The sequence below is a fragment of the Filicampus tigris genome, chromosome 17 (genome assembly GCF_054856515.1).
Source record: "Filicampus tigris isolate MCC_2025a chromosome 17, RoL_Ftig_1.0, whole genome shotgun sequence".
NCBI lineage: Eukaryota > Metazoa > Chordata > Actinopteri > Syngnathiformes > Syngnathidae > Filicampus > Filicampus tigris.
Window position 1 is genome coordinate 14,735,708 of NC_141233.1, and position 23,633 is coordinate 14,759,340.

At 43.7% G+C, this 23,633-nt stretch overlaps 3 protein-coding genes and 1 long non-coding RNA gene across 7 annotated transcripts in view; 3 read left to right on the top strand and 1 right to left on the bottom strand.

The window, feature by feature from the left end:
* The window catches only part of abr (ABR activator of RhoGEF and GTPase), a 71,042-nt gene extending 65,893 nt beyond the window's left edge, over positions 1 to 5,149 (top strand). For all 3 annotated transcript variants that reach the window (XM_086057031.1, XM_086057032.1, XM_086057033.1), the window contains exons 17-23: positions 231 to 290; positions 516 to 625; positions 781 to 920; positions 1,252 to 1,386; positions 1,470 to 1,575; positions 2,390 to 2,543; positions 3,904 to 5,149. In XM_086057031.1, the coding sequence (XP_085913157.1) occupies positions 231 to 290; positions 516 to 625; positions 781 to 920; positions 1,252 to 1,386; positions 1,470 to 1,575; positions 2,390 to 2,543; positions 3,904 to 3,993 (795 nt within the window). In that variant the 3' untranslated portion in view covers positions 3,994 to 5,149. The remainder of the gene's footprint in view (positions 1 to 230; positions 291 to 515; positions 626 to 780; positions 921 to 1,251; positions 1,387 to 1,469; positions 1,576 to 2,389; positions 2,544 to 3,903) is intronic.
* Positions 5,150 to 6,101: 952 nt separating this feature from the next.
* On the top strand, positions 6,102 to 15,173 carry akap10 (A kinase (PRKA) anchor protein 10). Of its 2 annotated transcripts, XM_086057070.1 has the most exons (15): positions 6,102 to 6,324; positions 7,580 to 7,627; positions 7,807 to 7,992; positions 9,444 to 9,887; positions 10,835 to 10,933; positions 11,035 to 11,119; positions 11,204 to 11,327; positions 11,879 to 12,015; positions 12,129 to 12,273; positions 12,605 to 12,772; positions 12,976 to 13,085; positions 13,581 to 13,663; positions 13,803 to 13,855; positions 13,981 to 14,070; positions 14,225 to 15,173. In XM_086057070.1, exons 1-15 carry the CDS (start codon positions 6,303 to 6,305, stop codon positions 14,228 to 14,230), a joined length of 1,800 nt encoding a protein of 599 aa, XP_085913196.1. In that variant the 5' UTR covers positions 6,102 to 6,302; the 3' UTR covers positions 14,231 to 15,173. The 2 variants fall into 2 exon arrangements, with proteins under 2 accessions (XP_085913196.1, XP_085913197.1); XM_086057071.1 differs by lacking the exon at positions 14,225 to 15,173 and having other exon boundaries at positions 13,981 to 14,076.
* A 570-nt stretch (positions 15,174 to 15,743) lies between these two features.
* Positions 15,744 to 17,780, bottom strand: LOC147133555 (uncharacterized). Its single transcript, XR_015090296.1, has 4 exons — positions 17,546 to 17,780; positions 17,284 to 17,447; positions 16,826 to 16,894; positions 15,744 to 16,741 (listed from the first exon to the last, which is right to left on the bottom strand). It is a non-coding gene; the product is annotated as an uncharacterized LOC147133555 (long non-coding RNA).
* lhfpl7 (LHFPL tetraspan subfamily member 7) overlaps positions 16,155 to 23,633 on the top strand; it is a 54,143-nt gene continuing 46,664 nt past the window's right edge. The window contains exon 1 of the mRNA XM_086057089.1: positions 16,155 to 16,920. Within this exon, the coding sequence (XP_085913215.1) occupies positions 16,546 to 16,920 (375 nt within the window). The 5' untranslated portion in view covers positions 16,155 to 16,545. The remainder of the gene's footprint in view (positions 16,921 to 23,633) is intronic.

Here is a 23,633-nt window from a genome sequence, read left to right on the forward strand (position 1 = left end):
CCCCTGGTTTTATGTGGAACAAGATTTTGGATGGAAGATGGTGTATTTCTTCTCACTGAAAGTTGACTGAGAAAGGAAAGTCGTCCGTTGCACAGAATCAACATCAGATCCGTCCGCCTTTGCGACAGTAATCTGGAGCATCATGTCCCGTGTGATGATTACGCACCTTTTGTTATCAAGCCAGCATGTTTCGTATCGCTCAGTCTTTCTGTCTCTGTTGTGTCTTCCAGCTGGATCCTCAGACAGTGCAGTCCAAGAACTGGCACATGGACGTCATTGAGATGAACGGGGTAAGATGCGAGACGTCAAACGAAATCGCTTTTGGCAGATTTTCTGAAAGCCGATTCGTCTCCTGATATCTTTCAATCCGGGACTATGTTTAGAAGTAGACTAAAAGCCTCAAATATTAATATTACCGGCTGTAAAACATTGAGGTCACGGGGGCCCGGGGGCCGTGTCTGCTGCATACTCTGAATTACCTCTTTTTTTTTTTTTTTTTTTTTGTTTGTCCTTAGATAAAGGTGGAATTCTCCATGAAGTTTACAAGTAGGGACCTGAGCTTGAAGAGGACGCCATCCAAAAAACAGAGTGGTGTGTTTGGAGTCAAAATCAATGTGGTAACAAAGTAAGTACCGTATATGTCTGTTTTTTGTTTTTTTTTCCCCAAATCAAAATGTACTTTAACTATTGTAGTCATCCCTTCCTAAGTGATAGGAAGTGCCCCGCCCTCTAAAAAAAAAAAAAGGCTTCAGCAATCATTAAGATGCGCCACGTTTGCAGGCGCGAGCGCTCCAAGGTGCCTTACATCGTCCGCCAGTGCATTGAGGAAGTGGAGAAGAGGGGAATCGACGAGGTGGGAATCTACAGGATCTCAGGGGTGGCCACTGACATCCAGGCCCTCAAAACGGCATTTGATACCAGTAAGAAATCTTTCTCTATCGCTCTCCATTCAGAAAGGAAAATTGGTCACCTTTCTACAAAAAAATGAGAAATGTAAGGGAACTGGGCGTGGGGGGCCTCGTCATTTATTTTGTGTTGGCCAGGTGGTGAAATTGAACGAAACAGCGCCGCGCCTTCTCACATGATTTTTACATCCCCAAGAACCGAGTGTTTGTCTTTCATTTTACTGTGCCCGCATGAGTCGTCGCCCGGGTATTTTCGAGAGATGATATCATCCCTCCGGAGTACAAAGGCAGCTGTGTTATTGGGAGTTTTGGGTCGAGTTTGTAACCGGAGCTGGATGACCCTCAGATACCAAAGACATCCTGGTGATGTTGAGTGACATGGACATCAACGCCATCGCCGGAACCCTCAAGCTGTACTTCCGGGAGCTGCCGGAACCTTTGCTCACCGACCGCCTGTACCCGGCCTTCATGGAGGGAATATGTGAGACAGGTTTTTCACCTCAGCGCTTGACTTTGGAGCCGGACGCCGGATGTAATGCGCTTTTCCTCTCCTCTGTTCCACAGCTCTGTCCGACCCTGCGGCCAAGGAGAACTGCATGATGCACCTCCTACGCTCGCTGCCCGACCCCAACCTCATGACCTTCCTCACTCTGCTGGAGCATCTCAAACGGTACATTCTTGTCGAGAGAAAAGGTTGTTTTTTTTTTTGTTTTTTTTTTTACAGGGCCGATACCGATTATTAGTAGTCAAGGAGGCCGATAGCCGATATTCGGAGCCGATATTCATTTTCGGTAAAAAGGAAAAATATTGGCATCAAAATCTAAAGAAAAATTGACGCAACTTTGTTGCAATGTCTTTAATTATGTTTATTGAGCAATGTTTCAGGTTTGCATAATGGTGATTTAAAAAAAAAAAAAATTACGATTATTTCAAGAAATTTTTGACAATATACATCTCTGTTATAAAATTCTAACAGAAAGTTCAGGGAGCACCCGGGGTTGTCTTAAAAAGGATAAATGACAACTTAAACAATAGCGCCATGTCGTTTTCCACAGTAAATGAACATTTCAAAATGACAGAAATGTTCAACTTTCACATATCTTTGTTTTGATTTCCACGGTTTTAAATTGATTCATTATCGGCCAGCGGACTTTTAAAAAAGGCCGATGCCGATATTCGGCCAAATATCGGTGCCGCAGTAGTTTCTACTATTTTGGTTACCTCAACTAACTACTATAGTTCAATATAATAGCTCCACACAATTAACATCTATTCCCACTGTCATAAAGTTTGATTTTATTCACCCCTCACAGAAGAGGAGTCACAAAGTGTATTTTACAGACTATGATTTACTCTGATCAATCAATCAGGGAAGTACTGCAAACCCGAGGGCACTTTGACGTCAATTTCAGTCCACAGCAGAGGGGCAAAATGTCACTTTATTGTAACTTGTTTTGAACGCTCGCCCCGTTTTGACTCCGCAGGGTGGCGGAGAAGGAGCCCCTCAACAAGATGTCCCTCCATAACCTGGCCACAGTGTTTGGCCCCACTCTACTCAGACCCTCCGAGTCCGAAAGCACCAAGGGGCAGAATATTACCTCTGCCTCTGACATCTGGTCACATGACGTCATGGCACAGGTACCCCCAACACGCACGTCCGATTTCCACAGTATAGTCACAACAGCGGCCGCGCGATAAAAAGCTGTCAGCTTTTACGCAACACGGCAGCGTTATATTAATATAATATTCCAGAAGCTCTTGGTTAGCATGAAGAATTAAGATTCAAGAGGTTTCCAGCTGATGGATTTATGAGCTGGTCACTACTTTGTCGTGTGGGTGGCCTGATGTGTATAAATCAGGGGTGAGCCACATGTGATTTTTAAAAAGAGACAGATGGGCTAGATCATAATAAAGCATGCCCAGCTACTGTTCCGCTTGTTGTTTTTGATTTCGCTGAGGCATTTTTCTTTCAATACTTCACCACATTTTTTCCACTTGGGTACAAATCGGGTTACGATGCTGCCGCAGGAACCGAAGTCCGTCGTAAATTTTTGCCGTCGTTAGCCGAAACTTGTGATTGCACACACACACGCTCGCTGTTTGGTGGATTCTCGCCTTAAAATAAGCTTGGTCACTATACTGAGTTTCCATTTTAATTTCCCACCCACACAGTTTCAGCGTGTCTCGGGGGGTCATTCTCTTATCTGCATCAATTCATTTGTCACGAGGGATGAGTTTCCTGTTCATTCCTGTCATTTTAAGACACCCCCCCCAACCAAAACAAAACCAAACTTGAGTAAATAGCCTAAAATAGTATAGCATGCACAGAGAAAATCTCACGCATCAGTTCCAGTAAGTCGTTGTTTGTCTTGGAAATCACTCCAGGGCTTTGTGTTTTTTTTTGTTAGGAGCGTATAAAACGTTAAAGCTGACTGGATGTTAGATCAAACTGGGGCATAAGCGAAGCGCGCAGTCATCTCTGGAGTCACATAATGTCGCGAAGCAAAAAAGTCAAGTGCGTATTCCATTCTTTCAAATTGTCAAAGCTCCGTAAATCAAATGAGATTATCAATGCGATCAAGCAAGCAGTGTTACGTCACACTCGTCTCAACGCATTTTTTTTTCGATTCATATTGCATCGGTGGGATAAGAATAACGAAGAGTAATCCAGCTCTTTTAGCCCCCCATGAGGCTGACATTTGATGTGGCATCGCCTGCGACTGTCGATTTGAAATGCGGCGCCTACAATGTCATCTGAAAATGCTGCGTTAGTCTTTTTATTTCTTCAAAACGCAAATATTAATCAGAATATTATGTTTGGACTAGCGTGGGCAGAGAAAATAATTGGCTTGACTTCCACTTAAGGGCCCTTCCGTTTTCTTCACATGGTAATATTTTATGGGAAAATATGTATTGAAGTTGAAGCGCATGACGACGTACGTTTGTTAAAAGACGAGGACTTTTTTTTTTTTTTTTTGTGTTTTTTGTGTGTGTCCAGGTGCAAGTGCTGCTCTACTACCTGCAGCATCCTCCCATCTCCTTTGCTGAGCTCAAGCGGAACACGCTGTACTTCTCCACCGACGTTTGAGCCCACCTCGCCTCCCGTCGGGGCGACGACCGGATGATGGGAGACTGCGTACGAGCCCCGGTCCTCTTAGCTCGCCTCTCCTGCAAGCGGGCGTCTCCTCTTGACTGTACAGCATCCCCCCCGCACACACCACGCCCCCCCCCCCTCCCCTCCCTATTCCCCTAACTCCGAGCACCGCCTTACTCCCGAGTTTGGCGGGAGAGGAGGGATTTCGGAGGCCACAGCCTGGCGCCGTGGCACAGGATCGGGCCCGGGGACGCGGCGTCGAGCGTTGTCCCCCTTGCTCAGAGGCATTCCACAACAACTGCATTTATGTTTTGTAATAATTCTGTTGTTTGCTTTTTCTGTCTTTCTGGCTTTGCGCGTGTGGAGGAGGAGGTTTGCGTGTGTGTGTGAGTGCGCAGGACTACAAGTAATGAATGGCTGGCAAAGAGTGTCTCCTTTTTCTTAAACAGACAATCCCTCCCCACTGATTCTTGGCCAGATTAGCCCTATTTATTTTAAATATATATATATCTATATATATAAATGTGTGCCTGTACAGTTCTGTGCAACTAGAGAGATGCTCTAAGGAGTCCGTTTTTGAAGTCTATTCAGGTTGTGATGTTATTTTTTAGTCAGATTTTCTCACTCACCGTATTCATGGTTGGCAAATTGTACGGAAACATTCACCGCAGAAGCTGTCAGTTACCCACCACTTTGCAGAGGAAAAAGTAAGCTTAGTGTGGACTCAATAGGGGGTAAAAACACAATGAATGAAAGATGTAGCTTTTTTTTCTTTTTTTTTTTGTTGTGTTGCATTGCAAGCCTGTTCCAAGCATCTCACTGCACCGGTATAATCAATAGGAAGATTTGTGTAGTTGCCCTCATTGCATGTTCAGCTCGTAATTGAAATCTGGCAAAGGTGAGCGAAGGCCCTTTTCTGCTCTGTACAAAGCCAACCTTCCTGCTTGTCAGGTCTGCAGCATATTGAAAAAAAATCCTGCAAAAACTGAGAGTAATACTATTTGGTATTTTTCATAGAAAAAAAAACATTTTTCAAATGTATTTTACTTCCTTTGCGAAGAATTTAATTATGCTGTACTGTAATTTTGAGGCTAAATGTAAATGTGAACGTTTCCCCTTTTTATAGTGAAATAAAAGACAAACCAACTCACTTTGTGATGATTATTTACAAATGAAGCTATGGCGTACAACTTGCATTCGTTGCCACACATAGACAACCATTCACACATTTTAAGATTCTTTTAACAACATTCATATTCCAGTTGAACAGATACAGCTAGCACTCAAAAATTAAGAAGGGTGTCCAGTTGAGAACCATCCTTTATATTATTACAAAATTTCGCAAATGACTTCGGTACAACAAAAACGCGCGTCTTGCATATACATCCATCATCCATGTACATTATATTGGGGTTCAAATCATATTCAAATGGTGCTAACCTGGACTACTGTGTCAGTAAAACAAACGAAACCATTCACTCCTTCCTACTTAGTTTTGGACAGTTTAAAAATATGATTATCTGTCTTGTCCGTCTTAAGCGGCTTCTAAAATTGCCAGCGTTGCCAACATTGTTTTTCCTCTTAACCTACACAAACATCGCCCTCTTCTGATCAAACTCACACAGTGCTTCAGCGCAAACGAGGTGCGCAAAATTACAGTCAATCTTTATGCTCTCATGCCTGCTACATACAGTATTGAAAAGTTCAAAAAATTCAAATTAGTGCTAAAAGTTTAGTGAACAGTATATTGATATGGGATGCATGTGCATTTAGTTTGCATTCGAAATGAAATTAAAATAGTATGCAATACAATGCAGTGCATAGTCAGTTCCCCAAACTAAATTGGCACAAAGCTAAAGTACGGAGGGGAAATCGGTTTATGATGTTTGTTGATATGACCAGTCTTATCCACTTCAAAAAAATATATTTCAAATTATTTTGCAGACCATCAAGCTACAGCTCTTGGACCGTCAGGGATCCTTGGAGAATTTGAACAAAAAGAAGCGGAACGCCGTGGACGTCAAAACAAAACAAAACAAAACCAAAAAAGTTGCCGTCTTCTAACTACATTTCCCACAATGCGCATGTGCCAGAAACCCGGAAGTTGGACGTTTATTGACAACATGGCTGCTGATCTGGATGTAGCTTTAGCGAGAATTGGAATTTGACAGCCTTCACCCGGAGTACACTCGCACACCGTTTCGATGTGTTGAGTGTACAGTGCGGATATATTTGAATGACGGGACCGACCAAGCCACGGGATGGTGTCAGTGAGCTGAGGAAACGTTCTGAGTAAACCCGTCATGTCGTTTTTCAAGCGGAAAGGTGAGGAAGCTTTCTCAGCTGCACCGTCAACTGTAGCGAGCTACTTGGAAAAGACAGCGAGAGGGAAAAGGGCCCATTAACTTATATCATATGCCAGTTTAACTGCGAGTGACATTTTGTCAAAGGTAATAGTCTCCGGGTTCGGCGAATGCCTGCAGTGCGGCTCACGTAGTAAGCGTTTCAATGGTTAGCTTCCGAGTAGCCTCCCCATCATCGTCGTTACGGGAAATGCTACATTATGTACTCTACGTTATATTAAATAAATTAAAAGCAACGCCTGTCTCTTTCGCCGTACTCGTAAAGGTGTTCTGTGACAGCTAGTTTCCCACTATGACACATTAACTACATCTTTGTTGTCATTTTGAAACATATCCAAGAGCATTTGACAGTGGTGTGAAAAAAATTTAAAAAGCGTGTCATAAGTCCCCACACAGGGAATCTTTTCAAGTGTATTGGTAGTTAAGACACATTGAATTGGGGGGCGGGGGGGCAGTGACATCTTGTTTATTCAGGAAATCACTCTACAATGGCAAGAGGAAACATTTTCCCCATAGCCTACAAGGATTAAATGCAGCTGACTCAGCAGGTCTGCCATAGGAGGAAATGTGAAGAAAAGACCTCGCTGTCATATAGTGACCACAGTGACTTTTAGGAAGTGTTTTTTTTTTTTTCTTGGGGATTTGAAATCACAAGCATTCTTTGTGTGCTATGTTAGTTGGTCACAAGAAAGAATATATCAACTCCATTGTCATTATAGATACGTACACAACATGTAGTTGCTTTTGCCACTCGTTTTCCCTAATATAATGTTACAATTTGACTTTCATTAGCATTGGGCGCCTTTCATTTATACATTGGAACGTCCAAAGGCAAATATGTACGTAAAGTTGGATTATTTGGAGCTCAATCCAACATTTCGGATTTGAATGCAGATTCAGTGTGATGAGCGGTTGCCAACACGCCTGCCACGGTGCCCTCGATCTAACACCTCTCGAAATGTTGACGCGAGAGGCCAGCGCAGTGAGCAGGACTGAGAGGTCTTTCACGTTCAAGCAGTTTACCACTTTTCACTGCTCCACACTATTTTGTTTGTTTGCATTCCTTACCACATTTTGCTTTCCTGTTGGAATTAAGCAACTTGGGTCAAGCTACCTATTTGTTGTTGTTTTTGAGGACCTCAAGGCTACACTCAACTTGATTGCAAGTGAAAATGCTCCTCTTGTTACAGCAATGCTTTTTTTCTCCATCCCTGCAGCCAAAAGCAAAGAACCTGAGAGAGTGACCGACACAAAAGTCAACAGAGGTGAGAAAGTTACGCCGAAGGTTGTTAGTGATGCATTTGCAAACTGTCGGCTAGTTGAAAGATGCTCGTAAAACACATCCCTCTAAATAACTTTTTTCACACGAGTCCGCCTGCTGTCATAAGATCCGCACCACTCAGCGCATCTTCCAATTTTTCCTTATTTTCACCGTTCAACAAAGGTCTAGTCAGCCCTCACTCCCCATCGTTGTCACCCAAGAACAACCATGCCGTACAGGAAGTTGCGGGGCCCAGCCATGTGGCCATCAACGCCATCTCTGCCAACATGGACTCCTTCGCCCGTGGTCGCACGGCCATCCTCAAGAAGCAGCCCAGCCACATGGAAGCCGCGCACTTTGGCGATCTCGGTACCTACCCCGACTTTTGTCGCGCTTATTGATACTCTTTTAACCGAACTCTTCTGCTTTATACGCTGGCGTCTCATCTCGTGATTATCGCTTTGAAATCCCAATTTTTTTCGTCGAACTTTTACAGGTTATTTTTGCTGAGAATTTGAGTCCAAATACATAACCAAATCGGCATTTTGATTTGAGAGGGCAGCAGAAAATTAATATGGATTTATACCTCGACGGAATTCCGTCATTTGAAGAAATGAGGGAGAAGAAGAAAAAAAAAAAACAGGCGTGCACGCTTTGACAGTGAAGTTCTATCGTCGAAAATGTCACACTCACAATTACATGCGCTGCGGTTGTGGCACCTCGTTACAATAAAGCCACAAAAAAAGACCGTGTTGCCAAGTAAAAAGAAACTGCACTGATTGACTACACGAGGTGGTGAATGGCTAGTCGGGAAAATATGGGCTGGGCAACACAGAGGTGGCAGAACCTGTACCACAGCCCATGCGACAAATATTACAGAAACAGGCCGCAAGAAAAATAAGATCCCACGAATGAACGCTGATGAGTTTGCAGCGAATTGGAAATGGAACGGTCGGAGCGGCATTTTTCCTGCTGTTTTTGCCGGGATGGGATTTTGAAGACCGACAGTGACTAATCACCTCGACTTGAATTTGCTTTGTAGTCCTCACTCGGGCTCATTCTTTTGAATTCATCACTTAAGAATGCTAGGCGGCATTCAAGCAATCTCTAGTCCGAGTTTGCTGTCGTCGGTACTGGGACATGAAAACAAAAACAAAATTCCACGTCACTATTTTTTGTCGCAGTGCACTCTAGTTTGTTCTCTGGCCCACAAGAGGCCTATCGCGCTTTTCGGGAATTTCACCCAAAAAAAATTTAACGTGAGATTTAGCTCATTCAGGACTATGTGTTCAAGGAGAAAGACAAATGCAGGAAATGCACATTTCTTCGTAATTCCTCCCCTCGCGCTCCTGAATGTTGGAAGCTGTAAAAATGTGCTGTAAGTAGATTAGCTGCTTTTCTAATCACTGCCTAAATACGAGTCATAGCGTCATATGAACGCTTGTATGAAATATCTTGCCGTAAAAAGTGGAAGTTGAAGCTATTGTTGAAGTTTTCCTTTATCCTTTTTAAGAGATGCTGACAATCCTGGGTGCTCCCTGAACTTTTTGTTAGAATTGATTTGATTTTTTTTTTTTTTTGAAAAAAATCACCATTATGCAAACCTGAAACATTGTTCAATAAACATGCTTAAAGACGTCAAGAGTAAACTTTTCTTTAGATTTTGAGGTCAATATTTTCCTTTTCACCGAAAATGAATATCGGCTCGAAATATCGGTTATCGCCCCCCTTGACTACTGATAATCGGTATCGGTATCGGCCCCGAAAGAAGCATATCGGCCTATTTCTAATATTGACAGTACACCTGTCGTGTGTCGCAGGTCATTCCAGTGTGAACTATCAGCCCGAGGAGACCCGCTCTCGGCTCTCCAAGACGGTGGACCAAGTGCTCCGGGACGGCGTGGCCATCCCCCATTACATGCGTTTTATGGAGCGTCAGGGTGCCGACCACCTCTTTCGCTTCTGGCTGGAGGCTGAGACTTTCCGCTCCACCAGCTGGTCGTGGGTACGAGCGCACAGTCTCAACTCTGTCAAGCACAGCTCCTTGGCCGAACCCGTCGGCGGCTCCGAGGCGCCGGAGCCGCCCCGGCACAATTCCCTCTCCCCGGACCGGACCAGCGCAGGAGTCGCGGCGCCGCCCGGCCCGCGACCCGCCACCCCTCCGGCCGACGCTCCCGGCGGGCGGTCTCCGTCCGGGACGGGCACCCCTTCCAAAGTGCAGTCAAACATCAGCCTGCGAGACCTCTCGGACAAACTCGTGAGAAGTAAGGCGTCTTAGCCCGATTGCATTCGTCTCCGCCCGTCTTTGAGATTTTTGGGTGAACCGCTCGATCTTGCATGGAGATGGAAAGGATGCCACTTAACAAACGCTCCACGGGAATGACACACATTTTCACAAAGGCCTCCGCCAATGAACTGTAACCAAACTTCTGGAAACATTTTTTTGAAAGGATATGTTCCCAGCTGGCCCACTAGTTGAAACGCGGCATTCTGATTCATTTTGCGTTTGTGGAATATAAATGAAGTTAAGCAGCAAAATGCACTCGTTTTTTTAGCTAGCTCAGGGGGCGGCCATTTTGTCGGACCTGTTTTCTGAATTTGAGCCGTGATCGGTCGTTGTGAGCACTTGTGATGTCATTTTCAGTCGACAGAAGACAAAATGGCCGCCCCCAGAGATGGCTAAAAACGAGTGGATTAACACTTTACTCCACAAACGCAATATTTATCCGAATGCCCTGTTTCAACTAGTGGGCTTGCATAGAACATATCCTTGAACAAAAAATAATGTTTGCGTCAACCTCCAAAAATTCTTTGCAATAATGTGTGTCCGATGCAGCCCCTTCATCCAAACACAGCATTCTGATTAATATTGTGTTTGTGGAATATAAATTAAGCAGCAAAATCCACCCGTTTTTATCCATCTCACGCGGCGGCCATTTTGTCACTTTTCTGTCAACTGAAAATGACATCACAGTTGCTCCGGGCTCACAACCAGTCGTGGCTCTACTGTTTTCTGAAGCTGAGTCATGATTGGTTGTTACCTGAGCAACTGTGATGTCATTTTCAGTTGACAGAAAAGTGACAAAATGGCCGCCGCGTGAGGTGGCTAAAAAGGGGCGGATTTTGTCATTATTCTGAAGGACAGCTTCCCTCTGTTTGCATGTTCGAATCAAGACGTTAATCAGATTAATTTAGGGCTGTCTTGTTGTAGGTATCGAAAAAGATGCGGTTACCATCTTCACCAAGTACGTCTCCCCGGATGCCGCGAGGCCCATCCCAATCACCGAACAGATCCGAAATGACATAGTTGGTAAGAGGGGATGAAAGCTTCTGAGTAGCGAAGCTAACTTACGCTAACTCTGTATGTGTGTGTGTGTGTGTGTGTGTGTGTGTGTGTGTGTGTGTGTTTAGCTAAGATTTGCGGCGAAGACGGCATGGCGGACCCAAATTGCTTTGTCATTGCACAGTCAGTCGTCTTCACCATCTTAGAGCAACAGTAAGTTAGCGGTGAAGTTAAGAGTGGCGCAGCCTCGGCGTGTGTGCTTGTCGTTTAACCAATGGATGTCATTGCATTGCTTAGGTACTTTATTGAATTCCTGCGGAGTCATCATTTCTGTAAATACCAGATTGAAGTGCTGACGAGTGGCTCCGTGTTCCTGGCCGACGTCTTGTTCTGTGAGTCGGCTCTCTTCTACTTCTCCGAGGTGAGTCGGCCCGAAGCTTCCCGAAGGTTCGCCGAAGACAAAATGGAATAAAAAGAGGTGGCAACGCGTGGTAATTCCACGGCCGTGGCGCAATTCTGAGATTCAAATGTGCATGTATGCAACTAATCTGTTTTCATCTATGTCTATATTTCTGTTTTGAAGAAATGAAAACAATTTGAGCAATTCTGGTCAATGTTAAAAAAAAAAAAAAAAGAGGACATAAATTGTGAATACTTTTGAAAACCAGCCACGATAAACCTGTACAAATCTCTCTTTATACGCACCGCAGTTTGAATTTCTTGCCACATTCGTCTTTGCGATAACGGATCTTGTCTTGCACAATGCATTGCATCACTTCCTGGTTACTTTTCTTTCATTGGGCATAAGAAAACATACCGAGGGCTTGTCAGTGAGTGCCGATTGAATCTGCCAAGTGTCGCTCAGATATGTCGTACATAAACCGCATCAACGACATGTTTTTATTCTAGATGTTTATTTAGTGCGATATTGTTCTGTGCACTCCCCCTCCCTCCCCCCCTCTAACTTTGCAGTACATGGAAAAGGAGGAAGCGATGAATGTACTGCAGTTCTGGCTCGCGGCTGACAACTTCCAAAACCAGCTAGCAGCTAAGAAGGGCCAGTATGATGGGCAGGAGGCCCAAAATGACGCCATGATCCTTTACGACAAGTAGGCGTTGGTGACAACTGCTCGAGCGAAGCACTTCGGCTCACCTGCAGACTCCAAGTTGTTTGCTTCATTTCCCCAACTCAAAAGAGAAATCATCCTTGTTCATTGCTTAGGTATTTCTCACTGCAAGCTACAAACCCCCTGGGATTCGGCGACTCGGTACGCATGGAGATCGAGTCGAACATCTGCCGGGAGGGGGGGCCTCTTCCCGAATGTTTTACCACTCCACTTAGACAAGCCTGGACCACCATGGAGAAGGTACAGGGGAAGTCAGCTCCGTTTTGAATGTGGCTCCTCAGTTGATCTTTTTTTTATTTTTTATTTTTTTTTTTTGGGGGGAGGATGTTGTGCTGTCGTACCCTAAAAACTCAGCATTGTCAACCACTTAACACACCATATTTCTGGTCTTGTTGAAATTAGCCCGTGTTGAGGGCGGGGTCGCGAGAATGTCTTTTGTTGCCATGACGACAAAGGATCTCGCTCACAGACACTTATGCAAGCAATTCAAAAGTGATTTTTTTTTAATTTATTTATTTATTTATTTTTTTATAAACCTTTCAAAGAGCTCCTTTGTTGTGCATATGTTCAGGTGTACATGCCCGGCTTCCTGTCTAGTAACCTTTACTACAAATATCTGAGCGACCTCCTCAATTCGGTGCGGGCGGACGAGTTTGTGAACGTCAACGCTCCGGCTCAGGGCGGGCCGGCGGACAACGAGCGCTCAAGTTCAAGTGCCGGCGAGGCCTCCCTGACGCAGGTGACCCCCCCACCCTCCCCCCCCTCCCGACCCTCACTCATGTCCTCAAGCGCTCGGGTCGGGGCTGACATTTCATGACATTTAGAATTTGTACAATCTTTGTTCATATCAAGGAGTAACAGTGAATGCGATTCAGGAGGGATGAATTCAGTGTTAACTCGTAGAGCTTGCGACATGTTTTGAACACGGTGTCTCCATGGCAGTCCGGCGCCAAAAAGGCAGCCATAAAGATCTTGAAAAACTTCGATGAGGCCATAACGGTGGACGTGGCCAGCCTTGACCCCGAATCATTGTACCAGAGGCCGTACGCTGGGTGAGTGTTGTCACAGGAATATTCTCATTCTGTTTTCTTTCTATGAGATTTTTTTTTTTTTTTCTTCAATATGCAATGCCACCATCTCACTATTTTAAGTCCCGGGATTGCTGACCTCTGCAGTGGAAATGCCAATACATATGTATTTTATAGTAAGTAATGCTAGAGGTTGTTGTTGCAAAAGTCTGCACACCCCAAAATTCATTATTGTTAAAGTAGTTGCGTTGTTTTCCTTTAAATGCAGTATTGAGTCTTTTTGCTATTTGCTATTTAATGGCTAGCTAAATGTTTTGGGTTAAAACTTACCGGTCAAAGAAAAGTTAAAATAGTTTGTCTCGCTAGAAATGCAAGTTGTAAATACTCGAAAGCAATTTTAATTGATAGCTTATTCCGTTACATTTCAAAATAACTGGATCCGTCCTTTATATGAGACACGCACTGTTGTCTTTTAGTTAGCGCCACTCCTTATTTTGCCGTATTTTTCCTTCTCTTCAGAAAAATGACATTTGGGAGGGTGAACGAGTTGGGCCAATTTATCAGGGAGGCGGAACCAGAACCAGACGTGAAGAAATCCAAAGGTACGATCCCCTCTTACTCGCTTTCCTCCACCTCGTTTCCACGCAGTGAAAACGTGAACATTTTCGAAAAAACGCTCCGCCATTTTACGCATCCGGCGATGTTGCCTCCTTGTCCAACTCCTCCTTTGTTCCTATTTAGGCTCCATGTTTTCACAAGCCATGAAGAAATGGGTCCAAGGCAACTCGAACGAGGTGAGACCGCAGCAGAGCACATTCGAATGCGACCTGAACATCACGCCACATCTGTGGCAAGGCACTTTAACGAGACGCCGGAAAAGATGAATGAAAGCTGATGTTCTGAAAATCTTGTTTTGAAGGCTCAGGAGGAAATGGCCTGGCAGATTGCTAAAATGATTGTCAACGATGTTGTGCAGTCAAACCATGACAGTCCTGGAAAGTCCACCAAGGTATAATAAATATATATATATATATATATATATATATATATATATATATATATATATATATATATGTGTGTGTGTAAAATAATCTCAGTCATCATGTTCCGTGATATTTTAGAATCAAATTGTTTTGTTTGTTATATGCTTTGTGTCCATCCAGTTATGACCCCGAGAAGGCTGCCCCCTTGCAAATGGCTGCCGACTACACACATGGCCTACCCTGCAACCAACTGAAAGTACTGTACCTCATTGTTCCAACTCCATAACACTATGAAGGTGCCCAGTGGTCAGTTGAAGTCAAGCCAAGCCCTTGCATCACACGACGGCGAGCCTTTCAAATGCAGTCCGGTTCTTAAAGCAACCTTGCGCAAAGAACGCAGGACGTCCGTCAAGACTACAAGCAGACTCTCGTCGTGTTGTCTCGTCTCAGACCTCCGGAGGATGTCACACAGACTGAATTACACTCATTTCCTCAAGACACACCTCCCCCATGCCTTTTTTTTTTTTTGTTTTTGTTTTTTTAAATGACCATTCCTTGTTTTTAGAAGAGAATTTTCTTAAGAAGATAGCCAAATAACAGTTTGGAGCGTTTACCCCTTTTACGTATGCGCACGCTCCCTTTAGCCTGCCTGTCCAATGGTGAATTATGTAAGATGGACATTTATTTGTAGAGGATGTGCAAATGACAATGAGATAGAGGAAGACCTGATACCTCTTGTGTTTAACCTCTTGGCACCTTTTCAGAGCGTAGAATAAGATTTAAAAAAAAACTACGAAATGAATTCAAACGCTCCAGTTGTGATGGAAAACTCCATGTTCTAAATGGTGTATATATAGCTATATATACAGTATATGTATGATGTAGACTGGTTTCTCCCATATATAAATGTCAGTACTTTTTTTTTTTTCCTGTATGCATCTCAGAAACAACTGAAAAAGTGCTCAATGAATTAACTAGATTTTTGTTTTCTTTTGAGCCTCACTGGGGTGTGGAAAAGAACCAGAAATGAGTTTTGGTACCATGTACCACTGATGTTATCGGATATGTATGTGCACCTAATCTAAATCTATTTAAATTGTTTGATTTAAATACATACATTGTCAAAAGATTTTGTCATTGCCCCTTTTTATTCCATTTTTTTTCTCATAAGACATGGATTCCTAGATTAACCGACGTAACGTTTCAAGGGTGTTGCTGAGCGGCTTGAGAAGGCACGCACACTTAACGCCAGAATTATGATTGTATCATATGGATGCCTTGGATGTGTTTTCACACAAATATTCACTGTCATTATGACTCTTCACTCCAGTTCAGGAGTTAACAATGATTTCCTACTTGTAAACAAATTTCCTCGTTATAATTGTGCCGTCAAAGCAGTTGTCCACGCGGGGGCAGTGTTGACCGCTTTGTAAATCGCTAAGCAGATCCATTGATGATTTCTGACAATACAATACAACAGCTGTTTTTTTTTTCAATTTTTTTTTTTATGCGGCTCTTCTTTTGACTTTTCAAAACCAGTACTTATTCGCTAATTAGAAGCGATAGCCTACGTGTCTTTCCTATTCTGAGATACATCTCAGAATAGGGGAAAGGGTCATTAAAACAAACAACACATGCTAGCGTAATTGTTGTGTGTGCGCAGTATTGTGTACGTGACATTTAAAGACGGAGAGCTATCTTGCTGGAGTGAATAACATTTATTGAAGGTTGAAGAGTGATGCAGGGGACACCTGCCGTCAGTTAAGTTTAAATAGACAGTGTAAGATCGTACCTGAAACGGGATTTCCTTCAAAGTAAATCTGGGTGAAATAAATTATAATAAATCAAAGCATAATATTGGGAAAGAAAACACATTTGATATCTTCAATTGAATATTCCCATTAAAAACAACACACACAAAAAAAAAATTAACACAGGAAATGATTGATTAGAAATCACACAATGATATCCTAATGGTGTAGAAACACACGATAGATAAAACGCGTTGCTGTATTGAAGTAGCTCTGTAAAGTTTTTATTTTGAAGATATATTCCGGAAGTGCACTCTTTTGTGAGCATATGTAATTGACGTGGTCCGGGCGTAGTCTGAGAGGACCGCAAAGTGCACGCTTGTCCACGCGTGGGCCCACAGAGCAGACAGGGACGCACAGGAGGCGGAGACCCACGGATGGTGTTGTCATTGGCTCTGAACGGGAGCGCTCCTCCACGGGCGTGGAAGCACCACAGCTGCGCGCCCACTTGTGGGTGTGACAAACATTTTGTACGCGAGGCGTGGGTCTCCTCACTTGGACGCTACATTGACTTGGTTTTTGTGCTGAGACCACTTTGGGTTCGCCTCCCCACTCAAGAAGCCGTTGACGCGCCGGAGACACGCACGACTCGTTGGGACGTCCACGGCGGATCGATTCCCGTGGATTGAGGATGCTTCGCAGATGTAGTGCGCTGGAGCACAGGTAGACTTTCCCGTCTGTGAGCTCCAAATGCATTTGCTCCTCCTGGAACGCGAGAAGAAAGAAGAAGAAGAAGAAGAAGAAGAAGAAGGAGCCGGGTGTGGAGTCAGCGTGTGTATGGGCTTTGCGCCCCACTTTGCCACCACCATGTTCAGCTGCGTCGGCTGCTTCTGGGTGCTCCTTTCCTCCGCCCTGGTCGCCGTGTGCAGTTTCAGTTTCATCTCTCCTGCGTGGATTGTGAAAGAGCAGCTGAGGACCACCAATCACCATCATCATTATCATCACAAGGACTCTGTGAGCTTCGGCTTACTGTGGCACTGCTCCGAGTCTCTGGACCGCATGTATCGCTGCTACACCTTTGGAGGGATGGGCAAATTTGCTGAGATCCCGTCCAGTTCGTGGCAGGTAACACACACACACACACACACACACACAGTCATCGTGGTCACGTGACAAAGAGAAAGCAGCATCACAAAACAGGCCACTAGCGAATGTGCAGTAGTTTTCGTATTGATTTTAGGGCAGTTCAGTGATGTAGTAATTAGCATGTCTGCTTCTGAGGTTCTGGGTTCGAATCTCAGCTGAGGCTTGTTCTTCCCACGCTTTTTTTCCCAGGGTCACTTACAGGAGTGCTTCATTTGTCTGACTTTCATGTCCCAACTCACTGATGGTGTGAATAGGAGCTTTAATGGTTGTTGGTCTCCATGTATGTAATTGACTAGTGACCATTCGAGGGTGTATTTTGTGTTTGGCTCCATGTCAGCTCACCAGCAAGCTTTGCAGAGGCCTTATAACGATCCCGATCGTTTGAATCAGGTGTGTCGGAGGAGGGAGGAATTTGAAAAAATCAGTTTAGGGGCCCTCCGGGACTGGAGTTGGCGACCCCTGAAATCTATCCATCCTAGTAAAAATGGAAAATGAATACCGGGTGCCTGTTAAAATGAACATACAAAAACAAAGTGAAATGCGGGCACACACTTCAGTACAACAAGAAAGCAGCGCAATAAATAGGCAGCAAAAAATGGCCGACCTTGACTCCTAACAAAGTTTGGAGGACGAGCGCTTTGGTTTAAGCAGCAGATTCTCCGATGACTGTTTGAACCCGCCTTGCCTTGAACTCCTTAGTGAAAGTTTTCTAAATAAAGTGGCGCCGCGGCGTATACAAGTCACCTCTGGAGCTATGATTTATGTATGAAGCCATATTAGCATTTGAAAGGGAGATATTAATAAGCGGCTGCTCGGGTGACTGTAGCGCAAGTGTTTGGAAACACAAGTGAATGCAACGCAGGTAACAGGTGTACAATCAATGGGCCGTCACCACTGCACTCTGCATTGCGTACGTGTGTGTGTGTGTGTGTGTCTCTTTTTAAGTGTGTGTCTCAGAGAGAAGTGGCAGCATGACAAAGATTGTCGGGGAAGCAAAGAGACTTGACTGGCTTTTGTTCAAATCATTTGACACTCGAGACAAGCGCACTCAGCTAGCATGTTTTACGAACTGTGGGCAAAAAGAGAATTGAAGGGATGATTTTTTTTTTTTTTTTTTTTGGTATTGTTTTGCAATGCTAGTAATGGACAACAGCTGTTTGGAAAAACACCCGGTGCTTGGAATGTCATTTCAGCAAGTCGGTGAAGAAGAACAACTTGTCAGAAGGAAGCAAAGTCATGTCATGAATTTTACTTAATCGTGACTTTCTTCTTCACGCTTTTTCTTTTTTTTTTTTTTTTACATTTTAATCTGCGCATCGCTATGCGTGAAAGCATGCTAACACTCAAGCAGCTATTTGTTTACTTATTGTTCCCTATTGATATTATTTAAACATTATTATCAAAATCAAAGTTTTGAAATCAATGAATAATCACGTTTATCAATTGCGATTTTAATATCAATTAAACCAATCGTGATTTTTTTTTTTTTTTTTTTCAAAATCGCCTAGACCTACCCTGTACTTTTGACGGTTGCCAGCCAATCACAGGGCACATACATACAAACAATCACATTAACTTTTGTGTCTCTGGACATTTTAGACCGAGAGTCTTCAAATAACCAATCGATTACACTGCGGTTCTGCAAGTATATTTGGACTTAATGGAATTCTTAGATTCTGACATGACAGTTTTTTTGACTTGGGCTAATTGAAGAAAAATCAATCAATCATTTATACATACACCAGGGGCGGAGCCACGGGTGGGCCTGGGTGAGCACAGTGCGAGTCATGGAAAAATATATACTTTTACATTTTTATGAAATTGTGTGTTTTGTTTTTTTAATTGAATATTACAAATGGCATCATTGTGGTTGTCTAAGGAAGATCTGAAATTCATATTATTCAGTCGATGATTTTATTTGAATATACGATGTATCGGGATAGGGGGATTGTGCCACGTGAGAGAAATATTCAGGCCCGTGCCGGATTTTTCCTGGCCCAACCATTAGCCACGTACTGGCTCCGCCCCCTGACATACACTAATATTGTATTAGTGGTAGTTTCTGGAGGGAAAAAAAAAAAAAAAAAAAAAGCTTTGGGCAGAGCTTTCGTCACATGATGCAATGACAACCACACTCACTTAGTGACCAATACAGCAGTGGAACAGAATCCATTGGACTCCCATCATGAGTGGCTTCTTAAATTCACTGTAACACATCTGCCGTCACCCTATAGCCATGAACTCTCGTGGGGAACCACTGTGGTGAAAACCATTTGTATGAAAGCGTGTCTGCCTGTGGGAAATCATGTTACGGGGTCGAATGCACATGTTGTATTCCTTCTTCTCCTTGGGGAGTCCCCCTGCCCAGTGTGTCGGGACAAAGAGACAGACTTCTCTTGACCGGCGGCCCTTTTCTGCTATAGTGGCAACAACACTCTTTGTCAAATCGTGAGCCATCTCGCTGACACGAAACCCGACACGTTCCCACCAAGCGGGTAATCAAAACAGATATCGATGTGCGTGCCGGCCTGCCCGCGGCACCATTGATTCTGTAATTAGTGAGGTCAACGGGGAGTAATGGGCGAGGGGCACCGGAGAAAAACGGCAAGAGGCTAACTTTTGTGAGCGAATTATTTCGATCCCATTTTGCCATATCCAACTGAGCTGTTTCCCCTTTTCTGGAGGCCTGAGTCAGTGGGGATTTACCTGACGTAATCTACCCCCCGATGCCAACAGGTATTCCGGGCATCGTAAAAATGGGTCTAAAATTTTTAATCAGTAGTTTCGCGGCATACGTTTTTTGTGTTGACCAATTTTGTGGTCGACACAATCGAGTTGGTTGACTTTTTTTCCCCAGCCCTAATTTATATGTATATTTATATGCATATATGTACTGTATGTATATTTATCTGTATACATGTGTATATACTGCATATATGTGTACACCTATTTATAAAGAGGTGGGCATTCCATCAGACGGACGGATCGGTCTGTCAGTCCGTCAATGACGGAAGCCCGTTTTGCTGACGATTGATCAAAATGACGGACTGCGCACTGGCGGAAGTGGATTTTCCTCCCTCAGTCACAGTAATCATCACTCACTCACTGCATCCGTCGGTGACGGAACTAACGCCCGTTTTGCTGTCGTTTTTTTGGGGGGTGGGGCCGACTGATGAGCCAACGGACTTCTGACGGACTGAACAACTGACAATTACAATTCGGTTCGTCATGAAAAATGACGGACTGACGAATGACAGACCAGTAATATGTATACATGTATATTTACTCAAATAAAGAGTAAGAAGCTGAGTTTTTTTTTCTCCAATTAGAATGCATCGTTTGCAATTGAAAAATTACATTCTGCTACGTACTGCGCGATGTCGATTTAAATTCAATTCATTGTGCACCCTGCGAAAGGTTGTGCAAGTCTACCAAATGAAATGATCGGCAGTGAGCTCGGGCTTTGTTTCAGCCGTTACACCCAAAATGTATTTTGGTAGCTTTCGGCCCACCGGTTGCAGCCTCGTCTTAACTTACTCAGCGATCCATAGCACCAGCCTCGACCAGACACGAGGACGCGCGCAGAAGGAACGAGAGCCGCTGGCAGGATCAGCCGTCGTGTTTTACTGCCATTTCTTCCACCGAGTTGTTTTTCACATGGTTGCTTTTGAGCAGGGCTGCACATCATCCTGCTGCTGCTCAGGCAGCGTTGCTTGCCATAGCAAAAAAAAAAAAAAAAAAAGCGCTGGCTTTATAACACCAACACGTGCACGATCGCAGACTCAGCCTAAAATAAATGTGTTGGGGATTGTTGTGGTTGTCTGTTTACCTTGACTCGCGCGTAAATTGCAGAAACGATCGCTGAAAGCTGGACATGCCGTCGCGTGCACTTGGAAGGAGAGATGAATGTGTGCGCTTTTGACATATCTGCTCTTATCGTTTCATGTTCACACCAAGGCCACGTCTGACAAAATAAATGTCAAGTGGGATTTTTTTTTTTTTTTTTTACCGAGGCACAGTTTGGCACAATGATGGAACGCATTCTATTTCTCGACTTTTTCCCCCCCCCAAAGTTCTTTGACTGGATGATGATCCCAAACATGAAGTTTGTCGAAGTTGCGCATTCACGACCAGTGCGCTGATTGATGAAACGCATAGAAAAGGTGTTGATGAGACTTTTTGGCTTGCCGAGCGACACGTGGGTGAGGAAATTGGAAGTGCAAAGAAGCCCGTGTCCAGATGATGGATCGAATGAGCCGTGTGGTGAGCGGACAAACACGGGCGTCTGCATTTTATATCCATCCAGGCGAAATAGAGAGGAAATCAGTCCCGCTGAGCAGAAGAAGGATTTATGATGTGCCCTGATGGATTGATGTTACTTGCAATGTGTGATTGTTTTTTGTTTTTTCTGCGTCGCACCTTCAAATGTCATTGATGGCGGAAAGTGGGATGATGTTTATCGGCAGACGTGGAATGTTCAGAATATACTAGGGCTGAATGATTTAGAAAAATATTCGACTGTCATTTTGCCCCCGCCCCTCAATATAGCGATTGCGATTTAATGTTCTTTTTTTCCCACAGTCCTCTTCCAAAGTACTATTTAACAAAGAAGCAATAAATCAATCCGTATTATAATTAACGATATCAGATTTATTATGCTTTAATGTTTCGGCTAAAATAAAGGCAAATGATTCATGAATTCATATGACAGACAGTTTATGTACTTCAATTGGAGTAGTTGACTGACTAATCACTTTGACTTGCCGTCTTTTAAGTTTTCACGGCGGCAAGTTGGCAACTTTACAAAGTTCAACCAAACAAGTGTGGCGTAAATCAGTGTTCTTCAAACTTTTTGGAGTCAAGGCACATTTATTTCATTGGAAACATCCGGCAGCACACCACCGTCTGAAATTGTGAAAAAGAAAAAGCTTATTTTAACAATAAGCATTTTTCAACATTGAAGAATGACGTTATATTAGAACGTCTTGAATAGCAATTCAATAAACACCAAGAAAAAAGTATTTTATAATGTTTCATATTGATACTTACTGAGTGTGAAACATGGGCCTGTTTGGATAAACATGCGTGACTAATTCGCTTGTCTCTAAACAAAGACAATTAGCTCCCTGCTGCTGCTGCTGCCGCCTGCTGGCATGGAAGAGTACTACAATGTGGTAAAGCCACGATGACGCTGCCAGGCGCTAGACCGCACAAATTAGATAATTTCCCACGGCACACCTGACAATATCTCGCGGCACACACAGAGTTTGGAAAAACACTGGCGTAAATATGAGTCAGATAGCTCAAGAAAAAACGAAGCACGGATCAAACACCTGTTGTGATTTCTGCCGTTCAGCTTCTTTTTAGAGAGTTCTTAAACATTTTTTTTTCTTTGTTGTGAAATTGGCGACCTAGAGTATGATCAGCCCTTTTGCTGTTGGACACAGCATACTGTGGTTTCTGGTAGGGGGCATCGCAAGGGCGTCGGAGTAGCGCTTCCCTCACGAATCGCTGCCGAGTCAGCAAGCTTTGGCAGGGCCGCCTTCCATTCGTTAAGCAACCTGTCACTTGTACTGCCTTCTCTGTGGATCCTGTGGCTAGTTTATGTATTGATTTAACAGGGAGCGGTCATCCCTGTTTTCTAAGATAAATGATAGCTCACTCTGCTTGTTGCATGGTCCCAGATTAAACACCCCTGGTAAAGAATTTACAACTTTAATTTGGTAAATCAATATCCACTTTTCATCATGATGTGACACACTGGGGGGGGGCGGGGGAGGAATGGTGGTTAGAGTAGATGCTACGTCTAACTGATGACTGTAAGTTGGTCTTGTTACACTGCTCCAATTTTTCATTTCTCACGAATCCTGCAAGATCAAACCGTAAAAGCTCCTGGGATGCCGCCAAGCTCCCTGGCATAACTCCTCCGTCAAATCCCACAGTGAGCTGTGTGGCTTGAAGTAAAAAAAAAAAAAATCCACAAGTCCCATGCGTATCCACTGTCGAAATTCTATAAAGGGAAATGTCGCCGGGTTTCAACTTTGAGGCATCCTTCACTGTGACGACTTGGACAGTTTGGACGGCCTTTGGTCGGAAAAGTAGAGGTTGGCTCGGACAATATTTGGAAGGCTTTTACTCTACAAATGTTTCCTCTCAGATGTGGCCTCGGCTCAGCAGCAGGGAATTACCACTCATTTCTAGTTTGGCACTTGTCAATAAATATTTAGAGAGGGGAAGTGATATACATATTTAAGTTGCTGTTGTTTTCACAGCACAGAGGGATCACAACAACCCGTATTCATAAGAGTAAGAAAAAAAAACATATATACATATATATATGTATATAAACTGAGGTGAGGAGGAACATGACTGTGCTGTGTTTGGAAAAGCTTCTAATATAATATTCGTAAAGGTCTCACACTGTCTGACATTAAACACACTGGGGTCTCCTAAATCCTCAACGTCAACTAAAATCCCCATTTCAAGCGGCATAGTCGAAATGTGTGATCAGCAATTAGCTTTTCAAGAACATTTTCCAAACCAACACTTGCCACTTTGAATCTTTTTACGTTCCTTTTTTAATTTGCTGGCCCAGAGAATCACTGAACTCGCACAAATCACTGTGCCACAAATCAGACCAATCTTTCATAATACAACCACCCATTAAAATTCAATTGAGCAACCGCATTTCA